Below are 21,356 nucleotides of genomic sequence, written 5' to 3'. Positions count from 1 at the left end.
AAAAGACAGTGAACTTGGTGCCAGATGGTGCTTTGCAGGGAAGGGCATACCACAGCTAAACCTGCCTCGGGAGCCAGGCAGGTGGGCATCTCCACAAGGATGGCTGCAAACGCCCACTCAGCAGAGCCCCGTGGCCATCCTCCAACCGCCACGGGGCAGGCAGGCACACTGGTGCCCTCTAGAGGGCATGAGGAGGTGGGACAGGAGAGCAACAAGATGGGAGGGTGGGCATCCTGGGTTCCCACCCTGGCTCTGTCCTGCTTTTCTGAGAGTCCGTGAATAAGGGCTGTCCCCTCTGGACCTCGACAACCTCATCTGCCTAAGGGTATTCATCAGAGCTGTTAAAACAATGAAAAACTAGGAACCCCAAAGTCCAGCAGGTCAGTCTTAGATAAAGAGATGAGGGCACAGTCCCATGATGGAATGTTCATCCTGCAGCCATTGGATGTGATGGGACCAAAGAGTATTTCTGACACAGAAAAGATGGTCATGACAAACTGTTAATATACCAGGTTCAGCACAATATGGGGAGGATAACAGTGCCTGACCTGGCATGGTTGTTGGGGATATTAAGTGAGTGAATACATGTAAAGTGCTACATATACTTAATAAGCATTTGACTGGTACATACTTAGTGCTGTGTTAAGTATTTGTTTATTATATATAACACGATATCATATTCACAGATGTGAAAAAATGATTAGGGAAAATACTCAAAAGATATATGCCACAAAATGTCAATCATGATTATATCTGGATGTGTGATCAAGGGCAATTTTATTTTTCTTTATACTTTACTGCATCTTCCAAAATTTCAATAACAGCATTTCTGTCTTCATACTGAAAGTAATTATTGCTATTTAATAACATTATTAAATGTTGGGTGGTACAAGTCCCACAGTCAGTGTGCAGACACCAATTTACGCCTATTACACAGCAGGGCAGAGAAGGCAGATCCTGGTCAGGGCTCCGCAGGTCCTGGGGCAGCTTAGTCTTTTGGGGGCTCCTCTGCTCCCTTCTTCTCTCCAATACTGCCCTCTCCTGGCCAGCCTCCAGATTAAGGCCTCAGAGCTAAAGGGACTTGAGCCCAACTCCAACCAGGAGACTCTCACTTCAGAGAAGAGAAATGAAGCCCACAGAAGTGAGGTAACATGTCCAAGGTCACACAGTAGATAAATGAGAGCTCATTCTGGGCCAGCCACTATGTTAAGAACTTCCTGGGGATGATCTCATTGAAAAACCACAACCATGAGAGATCATCCCCTAAGTTAGAGAAGGCTAGCTATCACCTAATGTCCATCCTCGATATCCTCCTCAGCAGACACACCTGATATTTAGATGGGCACACGACCACTCGGAACAAAGACTTCATTTCCCAGCCTCCTGTGCAGTGTGAATGGGCCATGTGACTAAATTCTGGCCCATTTAATGTAAGCAAAAGTGATGTGTGAGTTTCCAGGAAACTTCTTTAAAGACACCTGGCATGTGCCTATGGTCACCTCTTCTCCCCTCATCTTTCCTGTCAGCTGGAGTGAGGTAGTAATGGACAGAGCTCTGGCAGGCATCTTGGACCAAAAGGTGACCTTGGTAGTAGTAGCCATGGCTGGTAGACCAACAGGTAAAAGGAACCTAGGTCCCAAACTCTATGGAACAATAAACTAGTCTTGAACTTCACTTACTTGACAGAAATGCGATGCTGTCATATATTTATGCCAGTTATTTGGGGATTTTCTGTTACTCGTAGCTGAACCTAATCCTGATACATCTCTAATTTATAGATGAGGAAACTGAGGCCTCTCTCAGGCTGGAAACATACCCTCCTCTTTGACTTCTCTCTCCTTGGCTTTCCGTAACCAAAAGGGTGAGTTCAATGTCACCCATCAATTCCTATGCCTACAAGGCCCCTGTCCTCAGTACTGCCTCCCTGAGAACATGATTGGGGATTACCTCTGGCTGCTAAGCACAAGCACAGCCTTACCTGCAATTCAGGGCTGGCATCTGTCCTGATTTCTCGGTGCCAGAGATATACCCACTGTTACACATTTTGATATCGACCCCATCTGTAACCACCACAGAGAAAGACAAACGCCTACATCCCTTCTTAGAAATCAATCCCCTAACGATTGGTAGAGACCTGAAATGCTTTTAGAAAAGCCCCACACTCACCATGGTTGTCAATAACACATCTTCCTTTTCTCCTCTTGTGCTCCCAGGACCTGAGAAACAAATAGAAGTTTCCTGAAATGACCCCACCCCCACCCCACAAAGAGTTCATGGCATGAGGACAAATGACCAGGTCAGCCTTCATCCTGGAAAACCAACTCTCCTGAGTGATTGAATACTTAATAATAATTGGTATTCTATATCTGAATAGAAGGAAAGCACTTAAAAGTTATCTTAGAGTGTGTTTTCAGCTTTTCCATAAACCACTGTCATGCTGGGTCAGACAGTGGTACCTGCAGCTCAATAGTCTGTCTCAAACAGTGGTGCCAAAGGATCTAGTCTGGGTGTGGGAAGTCTGACTGTTAGAAGGGATCTGATCTAATTGACGTCCCAATCAGTGTGGGAATCTCCTTCAGTGCCCTGGCAAAGTCATCCAATCTGTTGAATACCTCCAGTGGTGGGGAGCTCACTACCCCCAGCCCAACCCTTGTAATTCACTCTATTTCAAAACACTGTCGGTGCAAGACCAATCACATTCGGCAGGTGGGAAAATCGCCGATCGAAGGCAAGAGAGAGGCAGTGACTGGCCAGTGGTCTCTCAACAGGGCATGTGGGACAGGAGCCTGGGACTCGTGCCACCAGCTTCCCCATTCTACCACACTGACAACAATTATGTCCCTTCTTTGCCAGACCAGCCACTCTGCCCCAGTGTCACATTCCAACAGCATCTCACCTCTGGCATCAGCCCAGGAGGTGGGACAAAGGGAAGAGGGTAAGGGCAAAAAGGTTCAGGGTTTGACCATTCTGGAAATTCTACCACACATGCAACTTCTTCTTACCATTGTCTTTGGTCGTGGGGGTCACGTCGGGGAGCCCAGAGCGGCTCGTCTTGTCTGGGGGGGGCGCCCTCATTGTGGAGTCCAGTGCTGGCTCTGGCTCATCACAGAAAGGCAATGGCTGGTTGCTGGACAGCCCACGGGGCAGTGTCTGCATCAGTTTGAGCTTCCGGAACCGATTGGACATTCGGTTCCACCAGGACTGCCAAGGAAGTGCAGAGCAGAGGTCATGCCCCAAGAACACCTAGCCCAGGGACAGTGACCACACTCCACACGTGCTTCCCTTCCCCTCTCCTGGGCCCACTGCAGGCATTACCAATCAACCATAGCACCCTTTCCCAAAAGCCATGGTTCTCTCTAAATCCTTCCTGACCCAGCCCTTAGGGGGCCTTTCCAATAGGCTGGAGTTGGCAGTGAACCCTATTTGCTAACCCTCTTCCAATCAATCTCCTTATTGCACAGATAGAGAAACACAGACCCAGGGATATCAATTTGCTCAATGTCTTACAGTCAAACAGGGACAGACAGGTGGACACAGAGGCAATACCAAACACCTTAACATCTATTACTGCATAACCTCCTTCCCCCTATTCCAGTAACAATGTGAGAGGTGTCAGGGTGTCCACACCAACGCCTGGACCATCTGCTCCTGTAGCTGATGCCTTCCCACCTAAAGAGAGGACAGGTGCCACCCCTAGGGTGTCTACATAATCCCACAATAACTCAGGGGTTACTGGCACAGCGCCAAAGGGAGGCTGTGAGAGCCTGGCCTACAGAGATGGCAGTGAGGCAGGAATGAAGAGATCTATGCAAACAACACTGTGAGGAAGAATCCAGGGGCCTGAGTGAGCGACGAACATGAGAAGAATGCTAAGTCTGCAGATCTGAGAAGGTGCTAGAACCCCAGCCAGGACAAGGGAAAAAATAATTTTGATTTCCAACAAGCAGAGCAGGGCTCGGAGGGTAAGAAATTCAAAGAGAAACATTCAGCTTGCAGTTTAGAAACAGGCAACTGGAGCTGGGTTTTGAGGTTTCCGGAAGAAGCTGACGGGGGTCTGTGGACCACAGGGAGATCCTAGAATGGTGCAATCAGCAAATACTTTCCACACTAAAGCACAGGCCACAGACAGATGGCCTGGAAGAAGAGGTGTTCAAGGTTGGCCAGCTCAGTACTACATCATGCAAAAAAAATGTTTAAATTCCCTACATTTACAAATTGTGTCTCTGCATCAAAATCTGGGTTTCTAGCTTCTCCTGAAAAAGATGGGAACATGTGGCAACATGGACCCACATACTTGCAAAGCAGCGACTAAGGCCACTAAGTGGTTACGATCACCCCAGTTTTCCCTGGTCCCCACCGTTCCCTATTGCTCACCTCCAGCTTACTTCCTGCCCCTACTGGGCCTCCCACCCCAGCCTACACCAGCCCTGGGTAACAAGGAAGCGGCAAGCATCTCCCCGCTTCACCCATTCTAGCCTGGCTCTCTAACGCCATTTAAGACAAGAAAAGTCAAACCTTAAGTCCGCCTTTGTCATCAGGCAGCACTGGGACACTCCAGGGCTGTCGGACCTTCGAGTGGGGCGGGGGTGGTGAGTGGCTGGGCCGGCCTTTGTCTTTATTCACCTGCATGCAGACAGATGCCAGCAGTCGAACAAGTTCCGTGTCTATGGACACAAAAGGCAGCATTTTACCTGCAAATATGTCTGTCGGGCTATGGGGTGGGGGCCCAAGATGACCCCCATCAGCCTGAGAACTCAGCCCCACAGCTCCAGAGCCTGTGTTACTCCAGGATCAAGGCGTCCCTGCCCCTCCACTGGCTCTTCAAAAGGTGGCAAACAGGTGAGCAGGGCTTAACCCATTTAACCAGAAATAAAAGCCAGAAGTCCTGTCCTACCAGGAAGGCAGAGGGGTGGTGAGTTTAAAAAAGTACAGGCTCGGGACTTCCGTGGTGACGCGGTAGTTAAGAATCCGCCTGCCAATGCAGGGGACACGGGTTCGAGCCCTGGTCCGGGAAGACCCCATATGTCGCGGAGCAACTAAGCCCATGCACCACAACTACTGAAGCCCACGTGCCTAGAGCCCGTGCTGCGCAACAAGAGAAGCCACAGCAATGAGAAGCCCGTGCACCGCAACGAAGACCACTTGCAACTAGAGGAAGCCCACACACAGCAACGAAGACCCAACACAGCCATAAATAAATAAATAAATAAATTTATTAAAAACAAATAATAAGTAAAATAAAACAGCTGTTGTTTAAAAAAAAAAAGTACAGGCTCTACAGCCAGATGACCGAGGTTTGAATTCTGCCTCTGTTCCTCCCTGGCCATGTAACTGCAGGTAGATTAAGAGGTGACATTAGTACCACCACATAAAGGTATCTGGAGGATTTGAGGTAATTCCTAACATACAGTAAGTGCTTAAGAAAGGTTAAGTAGTATTAGTTATTATTAACTCAACTAGGCTATTGAAAAAACAACAAACAGGACTGAGAAGAAAATACTACCAACTATTAATATGCTTTTCTCTTGATGACTGTTTCCTTTTTTTCTCTCCAAGTGTTCAATAATAAGCATGTATTTCTTTGAAAATTTCAGGCAAAAACTTCATTTGAAAACCCACTAGGAAAAAAAAACATCCATTGGGGTAGATTGTTTCATTGGGAAAGGGAGTGGGGGAGAAGGGGGGAGCGGGAAGAGACACAGGGAAAGAGAGGAGTCTGTCAGAGGAAAGCGTGTGGAGGAGGGAGGGAGAGGAGGCCGGGGTCCCAGGGAGACTGATCCTGAATGATGTGAACCGTAGCTACGTGAGGAGCGAGTTCGCTGCACTTGGGTGGAGGGCCCTATCTCTCTAGCAGGGCTCAAGTCTTCCCAGACTCCGGGCTCCTCCCCTCTACAAGCAGCTCTGCTTCCCTCGCTGCTCTCCAAGGATACAACAGGACCAGCACGTATCTGTGATGTGTGGGGCCCGCAGGAGGGGAGGGTGGCGGGGGAGACGATGCTGGCGGTAAGGAAGGGCCTGCCACCTCCACAGCTAAGGGAGGCCGCAGGAGTCCCTCCATCAGACACCGAGGAGGCAAGTCCTCCCCTCCACCGCCAGCTGCTTAGAATCTGGCTCAGGGCTCAGAGCCTGCGGGCCAGGAAGGCCTCCCAGCTTCTCCCGCTCTGGGGTGAAACTCGGGGGTCACGAGAGAGACAATAGGTAAGACAGACCCTGCCCCCTGAGCTGGCTAATTGGAAGCCCCAGGTCCCAGAGGAAGGCCTGTCAAAGTGGGGGAGGGTCTGAGGTGCCAGCTGGGGGCTTAGCAATGGCGACACCTCCAGCACAGGACCCTTGACCTGCAGCCTCCACCTACACAATTAAGCCACGAGGGTCACTGCTTACTCTGATTCTGCTCGTGAGAGGGGCCTGTTTCCTCCAGAGCCAATCCGTTTCTGGCTGGGAGCACAAATACCAATCTAGGATTTGTGCAGTCTGCCAAGGCCTTCCCTCCTGGAGACTCCCAGAAGGCTGGAGCCGAGAGAGGCCTCAGGGACTACCTGGTCCCAGCTCCACCCTCCTTGGGAGGAGTGAAGACTTGCCTGAGGCTGTGTGGGGAGCTCTGGGAGTCTGAGAGTGGCTTCCCCCTTGAATAAGCTTAATCACAGGTGATTATCTCAATTCCCAGCCAGAGAACCCGGCAGGCTTAAAACTCTTTTCCAGAAACAACCCACCAGGATCACTCAGCAGCATCACTAGGTCAAAGGCCGTGTACCCGTTTTTTGCACGAAGAGTGACATCAGCTCCTTGGTTTAGCAGATATTTGACAATCTCCTTGTTCCTGTGGAAGAAAGAAAAAGCCAGAGTGAGACCCACTGAAAGGGAAAGCATGGCCTTGCTTCTGGGCAACATGAGCGGTGGCTTTAACTACAGCAGCATCTCTGCACCTGTAAAAGGGCTTGGAAACCTGTGTCTCCCAGCCCTGGTTCCCTACACTGTGGCCAGCCATGACAGAAATCAAAGCCTGAGTGTTCCTTCCACAAACCAAAAACCAAGGGCTCTGCCCCAAAACCACTGGCCCCCAGGACCACATGCAGGCCCTGCCCTTCCAGCCCCGAATCAGGACTCCTGCAGCTGAAACATGAAGCCTCCCGCAGGCCAGGGTGTTTGATGTGGAAGTCTGAGGCCTATCAAATGAGGAAAGAAACCACTTCAAAAGGACGCAGGAGACTGCTCTGATCACCTGAAGCAGGACAAGGGTGGAGCCCCTAATTTGGAATCAGATCACTGAGCAGGTATAAGGCTATATGCAGATCCCTGCCTCTTGGTCAAGCCCACCCCAAGAAGGAGGCATCCAGGAGGGCAGAGGGATGACTGGATGAGAAGGGATTCAGAAGCACCAGTCGACACTGACGCCTATGCAAAACTAGGGCTAGGACAAGCCTCACCATCAGACGAGAAGCCAGTGGTACAAATGGCCGATGTTCATTCCCAACAGGGGCAACAGGGGGGCTGCTATATACACCAGTGTGAAACTCCAAAAGAACTAATCTGTTTGCTCAACTGAAACTTATCTTTCAGTATAAAACCTTCCTTCTGCGTGGTTTCTCATGACCACAGGTGAAATTGTGTGCCAAGGCAACAGGAAATCTGGACACCAAGGGTAGGAATGCAGGATAGACTGAGCCTGCGTGGCTTTTAGTCTTTTTTGAGTGCCTCAACATCGTCATAATTGGGGGGGTGGGCTTATCTGTAGCATCTCGGTACCAGAAACCCATCAGGAACCCTCTTTCAGCCCGGGACACCTTAGCCTCCCCACTGAGGGAGTGGAGCTGGCACTGACCCGTGGTAGGTGGCCTGCATGAGGGCTGTCCAGCCATGCACGCCGTCCTGCTTGTCCACGTCAGCATGCCTCTCAACCAGTAGCTGCACCAGAGGCAGCTGCCCCATGACAGCTGCCAGCATCAGTGGGGTCGCCCCATCCCCATTAACCAGGTTCACGTGGTTGGGGTCTTCATCGGCAATCTCTTTGACCAGCTGGAAGTTTCCTGCAAACAGAAGCAGAAGCAGAAGCCCTGGTGATCCGTGGGCCTGGAACCGCAGGATCATTTACCCAGTGGTTTCATGTAACAGATGTGCTAAGCCAGCCTCTGCACTGGGCTACTGGGCATCGCAGGGGCTACAAAGATGAGTCAGAGGTAGCCCGCACTCTCAAATCATTCCGTCTAGGAGGGATGGAGGCAAGCACACGAACGGCTTTACCAAAAGAGAGAAAATGTCACTGACATCTTAAAAGGATGGTGATGAAGGGCAATGCGCACGCAGAAGGAGAGCTCAGGTCTCCCTGAGAGGTGAGGATAAGGGCGAGCTTCCTGGAGGTGGGGTGTCTATTTCAGGAGAGGCAATATTAGGCTAAACAGCCCTTCATTACAAAGAGAGTGGAGCGGGTAGGTGGGCAGCCAGGCATTTTAGAGGTAAGTAAAAGCCAGGACATAGCCACAGGGTTTAGCCGGAGAGGCAGAGGGGGCCTGAGAGAGCAGTCTGGAATCTGTGTGTGAAACAGCATGACTACCAGACTCCAGGGTCTGAACCTCCCTGGGTGAAACTAGAGTCAGGAAACAACAAAATGCCTGTTTCTTTCTCAAATACTCTGGGTGGCCTTGAAAAGGACTATAAATATTAATTAGGTTGGAAAAAAGTAGCACCGTATTCTTAAATATCCAAAAAGATTTTCTCAAGCGCTTACCCATTTTCAATGCATGGAAAATATCAGGTCGCCTTTTCTCCTCATCTGGGTAAACAAAGATTTTACAAGTTAACCACGGAAAGGTTTGAAACAACAGAAAAGTCACAAGGGTGTAACGACCCAGCCTAGCTTTAAAAATGATCTGCTTCTCAAAAGCAGTCTAATCAGAGACCTGAGATGACTCCAGCAGACTTTCTGGAAGGGCTACTGTCAGAGTGTCTGAAAATGCTTCAGACACAGACCGTGGGAGGTCATCTGGCCCAGAAAACATGAATGAGCAGACCATTTCCCGATCCCACAACTCATAAAGCTGTCATTTTTAGGCACTCCAAACTTTGGGATGGCCTTTCTCAGATAGAACGGAAAAGTACAGTCTTGGAAAAATCTGGATTCCTATGAAGATTTTAAAAAGAAACAATGATTCTTTTAGTCTAAAAACTAAATGTACAACCATGAGGTAATTCCAGAGCAGAGGACCCCTGAGACACTGAGCAGCTAATCCCAGAGGAGGTCATGGTCGTGGCCACCAGAAGAGCCAATGCTAATATTTGCTTTCCTTCCCAAATAAGCAGCCATCTGAATGATTCTGAAAGTCACCCCTACCCCAGACTTGCAGATGCAGCTCCCAGCAGGCGACTGCCCAACTGATTTCTTTGCGCTGGGCCTTGCTGCGCCCACCCAGGGCTAGCCCCTCCCTCATCTGCTCTCTGTCATCTTCCTCGAAGCTGGAGCTAGCGGGTACCCTGCTCCTTCCTGTCAGAAAGCATCCATCCTCATGACCAGGTTCTTCGCTGGTGTGCAAATGTAGGACTTCCTTTGACTAACTCCAGGGGGATGGAGCAGCTGCAGGAGGAAACCTGTGACTCCGGGCCAAATCCCTGGTCCAGATCAGCCCCCTCCGGCAGCTGGGAGGAAGGTGCAGCGTGGCACAAGGAGCACGGAGTCTGGAGTCAGAGTACCCGAATCTGAATGCATGTTTCCAGAGAGATCTGTCTCCTCATCATTAATATGGGGACAACACACTAACATGGGGACCATGTGGTTGTTGCAGGGGTGGATAATATAGATTGTAAAATGCTTCAGAAATTCTTAGGCTCTATTCTAAAAACAAGAGCAATTTTTGTTATCTTTCCTAGTGACCAGCACCCACCCCAGAAAAGGTACTAGTTAACTCCAGGGCTCTTACAAGGAAGTATACACAGGGCCATGGAACCAAGTGTCTAATTTTGCCTTTGAAATACTATTAAGAAATGATACTGTGTTTTGGTTTCAAAAAATATGTCTCGTTCCTTTAAGTGTTTAAGAGTCTAATTTGCTGTGGGCCAGGGCCTTCTCATGCCAAGACCCTTTGACAGAAAAGAGTGTGTCACCTGGCCCTAGTGTTGGTTGCTAAGCAACCTTCTGGTGCAAATGAATCGCTGACAGTCTAGTCCTACCCCAGGAAGCTGGGGCAGCTGTGCCTGATGCCCAGTGACCCTGGGCTGGTCCTTTCCTCACTCCAGGCTCCAGTTTTTGCATCAATATCAGAGCAACTCCAGGGGCCCTTCCATAGCCCAAGGAACAACCACAGTGGGGGTGGGGAGGGTGTCACAAGGACAGTTACAGCCTCAAAGATATCCTGTCCTGCAGCTAATGCAAGGGAGAGAGCTGGGGATCTCCAAGGCCCCGATGGGGGGTAGATTTCTGGCATCTCACAAAAAAAGCTGGGGCCTAATGTTATTCATTTAATAATCTGTCATTATTAGTAACACAGCCTTTGCCCTTGCTGTTGTCCTACCAGAAGGCTCTTCCCTGAGAGGCCGCATGGAACACTTCCTCAGCTCCTGCAAGTAGGCTGAACTCTCACCTCAAGGCGGCCACCCAACGGCCCTATTTCATACGGTGGCCTGTATCGCCCCAACTCCACTGCTCCCACACCCTCCACCCCGCCCTTGTTTGTTTTCTTCCCCACCATGGTACTTCCATCTACTGTACTATGTAACTTATTTTATTTAATACGCTTATTTCCTGTTTCTTGGCTGTCTCGCCTACAGAGGCCAGTGTCCTCAAGCGCAGGGATTAGGTCTGATTTGTTTGCTGGTGCCTAGAACAGTGCCTGGTACATAGTAGGCACTCAAATACTTGCAGAGTAACAGAATGAATGAATGGTCAATAAAAATCCATTTTGGTAGCTTCCACTCACTGCTCTTTATGTGCCAGGCACTGGGGTATGTATTTTACAGGCATTATCTTACCACAGCTCATAGGACCTCACAAGGTAAGTGCATTTATTATGGCTGTTTTATGAAAGAGGACACTGGAGTCCTGGAGGGACAATGAATACAACAAGGCCGCCCAGCCACAAAGTGGGAGAGCTGAGCCTCAAACCCTGGTCTGCTCGATGGGGAAGTCTGCTGGTAACCATGACCCAGTCCCATCAAATAGAATGACTACAGTAACAGGGGTGAGGCAGCTGCCAGCATCTCTCACGCGCTCCCTCTGGGCTGGGATGACCTCACTTGATCCTCACAGCAGTCCTGTGAGGCAGGGGGTACTCCCGTCACCCACTTATGGATGACGGAACAGAAGCTTAGAAAACGCAGGCAGCTGGTCCAAGGTCCCTTGGCCAGCACAGGCAAGGCTGGGTGGATCCTGGTAGAGGGTGACCTTGGGCACGCCCACCACTGTGTCTTCCCTGCCGCACCTTGAGGAGATGAGGGCATCGCCTTCCCAGGGTGCCAGGGCAGTCCCTAAGGAGGCACGTGGGGAGCTAAGACCCCAGAACGCCGGCTGGGGGAAATCTGAGGAAGGAGGAGAATAAGCAGTACGAGAGGCACAGCTCAGTGGCTACAGGCAGGGTGCAAGTTCCAGACTGTCGACTTCTAGGGTGGAGGCCTTGAGCGAGTTGCCTTATCTCCCTCACCTGCAACATGGCTGAAGCCAACCTCCCCGGGGTGGGGGTGAGGTAAGAGTCTGCCTACTGGCAGAGCAGGGACGTGAGAAGGCAGTTCCCTTCCCGATCTTGGCTACAGAGACAAATGGAACCAAAGCCTTTAAAGGAGGGCAGCAGCCTTGCGTCAAGGAAAATACCCTGTGTGAGGCTGGAGCCCTACCTTCCAACTGCAACTCTTCCCCAGGACCTAACACTGAACTGCTATTACATTCTAGCCCAAGGGCTCACACCCCAGAGGCCAGCTTATTTTCTGCTCATGACCACCTGGTAGTTGTCATTAACCCCATTTTACACAAGAGGCAAAGGAAGGCTCAGAGAGAGTTACAAGCATGCCCAGCTCCCAGCGGCCCTACAAGTGCTCCAACTGGGCGGAGTCACGTCCCCGTGCTCTTCCCATGGATTCCCTCACCTTCTGATTGTCACTCAGCTTCTAACCGGTATGTGACCTTTGACCAGCCTCTATTCCTCTCTGGACCTCACTTGTCCAATCTGCACAAAGTTAAGAGGTCTCTTGGCTCCAGACAGGTTTTCCTAAACTTTACTTCTTTTTCCTTTCAGTTTGGTGTTCTCTTCATTTTCACCATCTCTCTGTTGTTACAGGGTTTTTCAACATGCTTATTTCAGAGTATTTTGACCCGATAGTGTATTTCTAATAAGCATTTCCCAAATGTGCAGCATCTTTTGATCGATGGAACTTTTTTTTTATTGGCCATTTGAATTTTTTTTTTAATTGAAGTGTAGTTGATTTACAAAGTGATTGACAGGACTACTGCATATTCTTTGGATGGTTCAAACCTTTCAACACTTTCAAGTCTGTTTAGCCTGTCTGTCTGACGACCTTTTCTTCCAATTTTTACCTTTCAGTCCTACGTGCTCACATGCTGCAACCCAGCCTTACAGCCCAGGCTGTCTCAGGCCTGCCCCTGAAATCAGAGCATCACAGACAGAGGGTATTGAGGCTGTGTGACTCTGCATTACACAATTCTACTGCACATGATGAACTAGAGGTTTTGAAACATATGTCCTGTAGCAGATTTGCTAAGGATTGTTTAGACATCTCTTTAAGTGTCAGAAAGATGGCAAGTTTAGACATCTCTTTAAGTGCCAGAAAGATGGCAAAAAGAAAAAAGAAACAGGATACACTAATAGGTGTTGAAAAAACACAACAGAAAAGTAGGCTAAATTTTATGTGAATTAGTCTCTGGGCACTGGTCATTGGCAACTGAGGTTAGGCACACTGTTCTAGAGCAGGGGTTGCCAAAACTACCCCTGTGCCTGTTTTTAGAATGATGGTTTTCCTGGTCACAGCCCCACCCACTCCTTGACATATCACGTAGGCTGCTTTCATTCTAGCAGAACTGAGTGGTTACGACAGAGATTGTGTGGCCCACAAAGCCTAAAATACTATATTTATTATCTGGTCCTTTACAGAAGTTTGCTGACCCATTCTAGAAGGATCTCAGAACCTCCTGCACCAGAATCAGCTGGTTAGGAAGGAGGGGCCTTGCTGTGCAGGTTTCCAGGCTCTTCTGAGAGCTACCAAATCACTCTCTGGAGGGAGGGTGGGCCAGGAACCTGCACGTGGCAGGCACCCCTGCCTGATTCTCCCCCACGGCACATCTTAAGTCCCACTACCCCGCAGGCTGGACTGCGATTTCCACATGCCCTTCTGTTTGGACACCCCTCGGCGTTTGCCATTTAAACACAATCTGGGGTCCTCTGTGAGGCCACGGCGGGACGAGGGAGTAGTTTAGCGGTGGCGCAGCCTGACCTGTCTTGGGTCTGACAGTGGTCAGCGGGTCCAGGTAGTCTGCAAGGTCCCTGTACTTGCGGTCAAGTGCGACCTCGAAGGCGGTCTTCTCCAGCACGCTGAGGTGGTCCGGGTTGGCCCCCTTCTCCACCAGCTGCTGGGCCGTGCCAAGCCTCCCGAGGAGTGCTGACAGCATCAGTGGGCTCCAGCCCACAGTGCGGGCCGCGTGGTTGGGGTCTGCACCCCACTCCATCAGCAGACGTACCACAGCCTCATGTCCGTGCTGGATTGCGGCCATTAGGGCCGTGACGTCCAGGAGCTCGTCCCTGCCGTCCCCCGCCTGCTCGCCTGAGGGTTTGTGATGGTCCACAAAGGCACCGGCTTCCAAGAGCAGCTTCACCACGCCCAGGTGGCCACCCCGAGAGGCCACAGTGAGCACACTGGCCCCCAGCCGGTTCTGGGCATTCACATCAGCCCCGTGATCCAAAAGGAGGTGTGCCACGCTCACATGTCCAAATCTGCCAGGAAGATGGACAATTAGTGACACTAAACATGGGGCAGTGATGAGGAGACAGCTCATGTAATCATTTAGTTACTAACTATTGAATCATTAACTATTAAAGTTGTAATAGCTGCTTATAATCAAAGGCCTTCTTCTGCTGCCAGGCACTGTGCTGGCCCTGCATACACACCATCACAAAGGCAAGCCACTGCCCTGTCTAGTTTCCAATCCAGCTCTGCCACCCACTAGCTGCATTACCTGGAGAAAGAATTTTAGCTTCTTCGTGCCTTCATTGCCTCATCTCTAAAATGGGGATATGATTATACCTACTTCAAGGGCTGTGGAGGATTAAATGAGTTAATATATATAAATATAAAACATACATAAAGCACCTAGAACAGTGCTTGGCCAAAGGAAGCACCACATAAATGTTAGCTATTACAGTTGTAATCATTTAACCATTTTACATCACACAACAGGCCAAGGTCACCCAGCTGGTGAGAGGTGGCCCCAGGGTCAGAGCCCAGGTCTGTCTGAATCCTGCTGCCCTCCCGCTTTCCCCTACACCACGCTGCTTCCCACATCGCAGAGTTCGTGTGATTCTGCTTCAGAGCTGGGTAAGCTCCCTCTCTGTGTTCTCATTCCCCACAGGCAGGGCCCATGTCTGACTCACGTCTACCCTTCCCAGCCCCAAACACACATGCACAGAAGGTCCTTCGAGATGAGATAGCGGACCCCATGCCAAGAAGTGTGGTCACCTCTCGCCAGAGGCCTGCTGCCACCTTCTGGCTGGAATGTCCCCTGCTGGCGGCTGAGAATCCGATCTGGGCCAGACTCTCTCCAGGGAAGCTTGAGCGACTGCCTGGCTGGGACGCTGGGGAGACAGACACGCACCCACCAACTCTAATACCAGGAAGAGGAAAACAGATGCCTTTTCCCAGCAAAATTTCTTCCTTCGTCTGCCGCCAGAGGGCAGAAGAGTTCTGTTTTGCAGCGTTTGGGGTTGGCGCAATCTTTCTGGGCTCAGAGCTGGAAGGAGCCTTGGACTAAAAGGAAAGAACAAGAAGAAGAAAGGGGCCGGCGGCGCCAGGTTTACAAGACCGTAATGCCGGCATGAGGTCTGCATCTGCGAGGCAGCTTTTCCAGTGAATCTCTTGTGGCGTTCCCCTCCTTTACGGAAGCGGTTTTGTGCTTCATCTAAACCCAGGGCCTCCCTCCTCCCTGTGGAGGCAGAGCCAAGGTTGAACTCTGTTTTGAACTACAAATACCTTCTGGGACGTGAACCTGAACAGCACCGGGTCACTCAACCTGCGGAGCTTGGAGGGAGAGCTTGGTGAACTGGCTTCCCCAGCTGCAGGGGAACTGGGCCTGTCTGGCCTCTTCTCCAAGAGTGGACTGAATCTGGCAAAAATGTGGAGAGCTGCAACCCCAGCCTGTCTCCCTGCCCATTCTCCATAATGATATTCCACAAACCTAAATCTCATGGCCACTCCCCCACTTCCCACTGCCCGAAAAGGCCTGCCAACTTTGTCAACCTCATTTCCTCCCAACTCCCACACTGTACTGCCATGCTCACCTGCACTCAGCAGTTATACTCCTCCCATGCCTCTGCCATCCTGCCTTTCTGACCAGAGTACCCTCCTGTCCTTGCCTACGGGTCTAAGCACACCCATTATCCTGCTGCAGGATTCAGCTCAGATCTCACCTCCTCTGAGCTGCTTCCAGATCATCTCCCCACATCAGTTCAGGTGTCCCTCACTTGAACACACACAATCCCCTGTCCTCACCCCTCCTGATGTACCTGGGCCCTCCTTCTATAATTGTGTCTTCCTGTTAGACTGTGCACTCTCCAAGGACAAGACCCACAGTGGAGCTCAGTAAATTTTGTCGAATGAGTGAGTGAATGAACAGTTGGCATAACCACGCAGAGGCTGGTCCCCAGACAGGCAACAGAAATGGCTGAAGAATTGGTGTATCCTCCGTTGGAGTAGATAACTTTAAAAGATTACCCTATTTAGGGACTTCCCTGGTGGTCCAGTGGTAAAGAATCCGCCTTCCAAGGCAGGGGACGCAAGTTCGATCCCTGGTCAGGGAACTAAGGTCCCACATGCCGTGGGGCAACTAAGCTCACGCCCCACAACTACTGAGCTCTTGCGCCTCAACGAGAGAGCCCATGTGCTGTAAACTACAGAGCCCATGCGCTCTGGACCCCACACGCCACAACTAGTGAGAGAAAACTCACAAGCCACAACTAGAGAGAAGCCCACACGCCGCAAACAAAGACCCCACGTGCCACAACTAAGACCCAACGCAGCCAAAAAAAATTTTTTAAATTAAAAAAAGATTTCTCTATTTAGTTATCAAGCATGAGATAAAATCTAGCATAATCCCTGACAGCAGATAACAGATAAAAATCCTGTCTTTATCTATTGGGTCTTAGTAAGCCCTGAGATAAACTGATAATGCCTATTTCACAGATGAGGAAACTGAAGATTACAATGGAAAGCAATAATCCAGAATCTCTCAATTTGGAAGCGATGGAGTCAAAACTTGAACCTAGACCCTAAAATCCCAAAGCCCACTTTTTCTGGTAAAACAAACTCACAAAGGAGGAAAAGCGCTGAATTTGAGCAGAAATGCTGACACCTGGAATGCTTTCTGAACTCATGAGTAGCCCAAGAGGTCATTCAATTAGGCTGAAAATATAAAAGGATTCAATGAAGGCTGAGATAATTTTGTGGATGCTAAGCTTCTAATAGGTAATTACTGAAGATAGGGAAGCTCAGGGCTTTCTGAGCAGCTGCTATGATTACCAATTAATTTCAGCAATTAATACCTGTATTGAAAGACCTGGCACACACTCCCACTCTCAAAGCCCTGGGCTGAGAGGCCAGCTCTGCCATGCTAGCAGGCGGAAAAGTGAAGGGCAGAAGAAGGAAAGTAAGGGTGAAATTAGAGCCAGAGTAAACACCATATAAGCTGTCCCTTTAGTGTTTAGCAAATTTGGCAAGTGGCTTCCTTGTGGCCAACACCAAGAGGAAAATGGTGAGTTACAGGATTCATGGCTGAGAGCAGAGGCTGGGAGCATAGGCTCTGGAGCACCTGCCTAGGTGTGAATCTGACTCTGTCTCTTACTAGCTGTGTGGCCTTGGGCAAGTAACCTAACTTCTCTGAGCCTCAATTCTTTATCTGTAAAATGGGGAAGGCAACAATACCTACTTCCTCAGATTCTGTGTGGCCTGAATGAGTTAATTCATTTGAAGTACTTAGCACAGTGCTTGACACAAACTAAGTGCTCAACAAAGGTTATCATTTTAAGAATAGGAAAAAAAACATGTATGAAACCATCTCTGATGCTAAAACACTCACAAGAGACCAAAGTGCAGTCCAGGCACAGAGCCTCTGATGGTCCTGATCCAATGACGACCTTTGGAACACCAGAGAGCTGGGAAGATAAATAGATGCTCACTTCATTGAAAGTGGTGGCTGCCAGGAGCACCATCTCTGAGGCCTATCTACTTTCAAGGAGAAAGAGCACAAGACTGGAACGTGTCGGCACACAGCCATGCGCTTGGCCGTCCTGACTCAAGGGTCAGACAAACTGTGTATCCTTTAGGAAGTCTCCCTACATATTATTCCTCAACACTGAGCTCTTGATGCAGGTTAGGCAAGCGAATGCTTGAGCACAAGCCAGCACAGACAGTCCAGATGGTCAATATCACAAACTGAAGTCCAATAAATTTTAAAGTACCCAGGCCCTGTCTAGGCTCAGCTAAAGGTTGAGTCAATTCTCATCATCTCATAGGACTATCCCATTCTACCATAGTAAATTAGAGAGTATGTCATAGCTAACGCTTCCAAAATAGCACCTGTAAGATAAATGGAGGAAAAAAGAGGAATGTAATTAGTCCAGAGCCTTTCGATTTGCAAGTGACAAAGTCAGGACACTTGGACCACAAATTCCAGCTCTTTTTACAATACCAACTTGTAGAGAAGAAGGAAAATCCTCTAAAAATGTTAAATTATTAGTTAGCAGAGTTCAGCTTAATTCTTCTGAGTCTCCTGTCCCATCAAGGTTAAATTTCATTAAATGAAATTAATCAGATGACTCTGACCATCCTGCAGAACTTGGTTAGCAGCAAAAAACTGGTGATCAGGGTCTTTGAGACACCCTGCAGCAAACCAGGTGCTGAAGTCATAAATTTCACTCAGCAAGGCCCCTGGGGCTCACTAAGGGCTCCTCGGTTCCAGGTGGGAGTTCAGAGATTAGGTGAGCGTCAGTGGCTCCCAAACCTACCATGTGGGAGAATCGTTGCTGGGGAGCCTCGTGTCACACAGAGTCCCTGTCCCTCCCCTGGGTCTTCTGAATCACAATCCCAGAAAGGGAACTCAGGAATCTGATTTGGAAAAGCGTCCCAATGATTCTGATGTATGGCCAGGTTTGGGTGTCACTGACAAAGGTGACCAGCTATAACGTGGGAGTGGTGGGCACTACTGCAGAGGCCTGCCCAGGGCTGAGAGACCAGAGAACAGGGGGGATATCATGGCAGGCTTCCCAGAAGAAGCTAAGCTGGGAGGAAGCGGGGGGCTTCACTCACTGAGGGAAGAAGGGGAAGAAGAGGTTTCCAGTACATGGTTATGGTGAGGACTCTGCGGCTGGACTCCCCAAATCTGCTGACTAGCTGAATGCTCATGAGCAGATTTTGTAATGTCAAATTCTCATTCATAAAGTGGAGACGAAATTCTTGGCACACAGTAAATGCTCAATAAACGTTAACTTAAAAAAACAAAAACAAAGAACATGCAGGGAGACACAAGAGAAGGCCTGGATGATATCATCTTGGCCTGAATTTAGGAAGCCAGGGGGAAAGGAGAAGAGAGAATTTGGGAAGAGGTCCGAATGTGAGAGCCTCAAATGCCATGCTAAGGGCTCTGACTAGGGGAGCTATCACAGGAGAGGCACAACCAAACATTCATTTCAGAAAGATCTGGAAGCTCTGCAGAGGATGGTTTACAGAAGGCACACCTGGAAGAAGAGACAGCAGTGGGAGGCCACTTATAAATGTGTGGCCTGGACTAACGCAGAGGGGAAGGAGAGATGCTAAGGCCTACACGGGTACTTGGTTGAGGACCTACCTGGAGTTTTAAAGCCTGGAAGAGTGGATGGGGCCACTAAGAGAGACAGGGAACCTCAGAAGTAAGGCCCATAGCCCAAAAGGTTTTATGGGCACCCCAGACTGCTCCGGGCAACAAATCAAGTGTCTTAAGACAAGGAGTCCCAACACACTGATAGGTGCATAAAACACTGCATCACCCATGTGAATGGGCAGCCCAAGTGTTACAACTGGGATGCGTTACCTAGGTGTGTTTACAGACTGAAATAAATACCCAAGGGCTAAGGAATGGTTAAGCAAACCACAAATGGTTAAGTAGTGCCCATGGATAGAATATCACACAGCAGTTGAAAACAATATATTTAATGACGAAAATAATGCAGAGTAAAAATTTTCCAGAAATACAAATTAAACTAGAACAACCATGTAACACTTGGAAATGAACTCAGAAATAAAACATAATCGGGTCACAATGAGAAGATTATGGGTAAGAATGTTGTGATTTCAACGCCTTTTAGAAAAATAAATGGCTCATACATATGGAAAGATGTTTCATTTCACTCAGTTTAACAAATGCAAGTCACGGCCACACTGAGATATTTTTCACTCATCAAACACAAAAATTCAAAAGTTTGATAATATACTCTGTTGGAGAGGCTGCAGAAAAAAAAGGCACTCACATACACTGCTGCCAGGAGGGTAAACTGGTTAATACTACTGTGGTCAACAGAATAATGGGCTCCCTAAAGATGTCCACATCCTAATCCCCAGAACCTGTAAATATGTTAGGTTTCGTGGCAAAGGGGAAATTAAGGTTGCAGATAGAATTAAGGTTGCTAATCAGCTGACCTTGAGATAGGGGAGATTATCCAGGTGGGCTCAGTGGAATCACAAGGGTCCTTTAAATGTGGAAGAGGGAGGCAAAGGAGGCAGAAGATGTGATGACGAAGCAGGGGTTGGAGTGATGTGATTGCTGCTGGCTTTGTAGTAAGTTGTTACAGCAGCCATAGGAAACTAATAAACCTGTATGGAGAGCAATCTGGCAATATCCATCAAAATTACAAATGACTTCTGTTCCCTCCTTGGGGAATTTCTCCAAGAAACTGGGTGGGACCTAAGTAGTTGGCTGACAGGAGTGAGAGACTTCACTGTATATCAGCGTTTCTTTATACCAGAGTTTCAAGTCCGGTTCATCCTACTTCCTGAGTACATCTCAAACTCATTGCTTTGCTCTCACACAGCCATCTCTGCTCTGGTCCAGGACACCAACACCTCTTCCTGGATTGCTGCAATCCCCTCCTAACCAGCCTTTCCGATTCTAGCTCACCCCTCCTATCCATCCTCATGGTGCAGTGAAAGTGATCTTTGCAAACATAAATCTCATTCTGTCAGTTGCTCTGCCTAGAAACTTCCATTACTTCCCAGTGTCCTTAGGATAGCTCACCTTTCGCAGCCTTGCCACGGTGCATCTCCCACTACTCCCAGGCTCTCCCAGCCACAACATCGTTCTAGCAGTCCTACCAATGCCTATTTCACTTTGGCTTCCAAACCTTTGCACGGGCCTCCTATCACCCCATTCCCACCTTCCACTTCTTCCGTCCAGGTCAATTCTTAGGTATCTTAGGTCTAGACTTGAATACATACATTATCCTTACCAGAAACCTTCCCCCGCTTCCTGAAACTGAGTCTGCTCTCCAAAAGCTCCCCCAATTTTCCCTGTGAAAGCTGTTCCTTTACCTGGCCTACCCAATGGCATGTGAGCTGCTCCAGTGGGAACTTTATCTGGGTACCGCAGCATCCCGAACGCCAAGCTAGGGTTGGTAGGTAGGTTCTTAGAAAACCTTTGTTGCAAGAAGTAATAAATGGACATTACTAAGGTTCTAAGTCTCTAAGATTCTATTTGCTGTCTCCAGATTGTGTTTTGAAAGGCCAATGTTTCTAAGATGCGGATTTTACTTTATTAAAAAGAGCGTCCACTTCTCGTCGTATCCCAAGCTACTCAAAGTTTACCATTCCAATTCTCTCGAACCAGTCCTTTACTCTTTACCTCCCGGGGCATCTGCGGGGGGCCGCCGGGCAGGTCCGGCCGCCTGAGCCCGCCCGCGCCCCGGGGGCCGCTGGACACCACCCCGGATCCCCCGGCGCCCCGGACCCCTCACCTGGCCGCCTGCATGAGCGCGCTCCAGCCGTAGTGGTTGCGGCTGTTGACCGAGGCGCCGCGTCGCAGCAGGAACCGCACCAGCTGCTCATGGCCCCCGGCCGCGGCGAACTGCAGCGCCGTGTTGCCCGCCTCGTCAGAGCAATCTACGGGCACCGGCGCTCCGGCCGCCGACCCC

General features: G+C 49.5%; 1 protein-coding gene across 5 annotated transcripts in view; it reads right to left on the bottom strand.

Moving 5' to 3' along the window:
* Positions 1 to 21,356, bottom strand: part of ANKS6 (ankyrin repeat and sterile alpha motif domain containing 6) — a 57,178-nt gene that overhangs the window by 34,802 nt on the left and 1,020 nt on the right. For 2 of the 5 annotated variants that reach the window (XM_024734454.1, XM_024734453.1), the window contains exons 1-8: positions 21,180 to 21,342; positions 13,426 to 13,922; positions 8,723 to 8,767; positions 7,820 to 8,024; positions 6,711 to 6,817; positions 4,516 to 4,664; positions 3,003 to 3,201; positions 2,167 to 2,216 (exon numbers count right to left, since the gene is read on the bottom strand). In XM_024734454.1, the coding sequence (XP_024590222.1) occupies positions 2,167 to 2,216; positions 3,003 to 3,201; positions 4,516 to 4,664; positions 6,711 to 6,817; positions 7,820 to 8,024; positions 8,723 to 8,767; positions 13,426 to 13,922; positions 21,180 to 21,193 (1,266 nt within the window). In that variant the 5' untranslated portion in view covers positions 21,194 to 21,342. Of the gene's footprint in view, positions 1 to 2,166; positions 2,217 to 3,002; positions 3,202 to 4,515; positions 4,665 to 6,710; positions 6,818 to 7,819; positions 8,025 to 8,722; positions 8,768 to 13,425; positions 13,923 to 21,179; positions 21,343 to 21,356 lie in introns of those variants that run through there. The other 3 variants (XM_024734452.1, XM_024734451.1, XM_024734455.1) reach the window with 2 other exon arrangements.

This window comes from Neophocaena asiaeorientalis, unplaced genomic scaffold (assembly GCF_003031525.2).
Source record: "Neophocaena asiaeorientalis asiaeorientalis breed wild unplaced genomic scaffold, Neophocaena_asiaeorientalis_V1.1 scaffold192, whole genome shotgun sequence".
NCBI classification, from domain to species: domain Eukaryota; kingdom Metazoa; phylum Chordata; class Mammalia; order Artiodactyla; family Phocoenidae; genus Neophocaena; species Neophocaena asiaeorientalis.
Note: the sequence above shows the minus strand (reverse complement) of the source record. Positions and strands in the feature narration are given on the sequence as shown.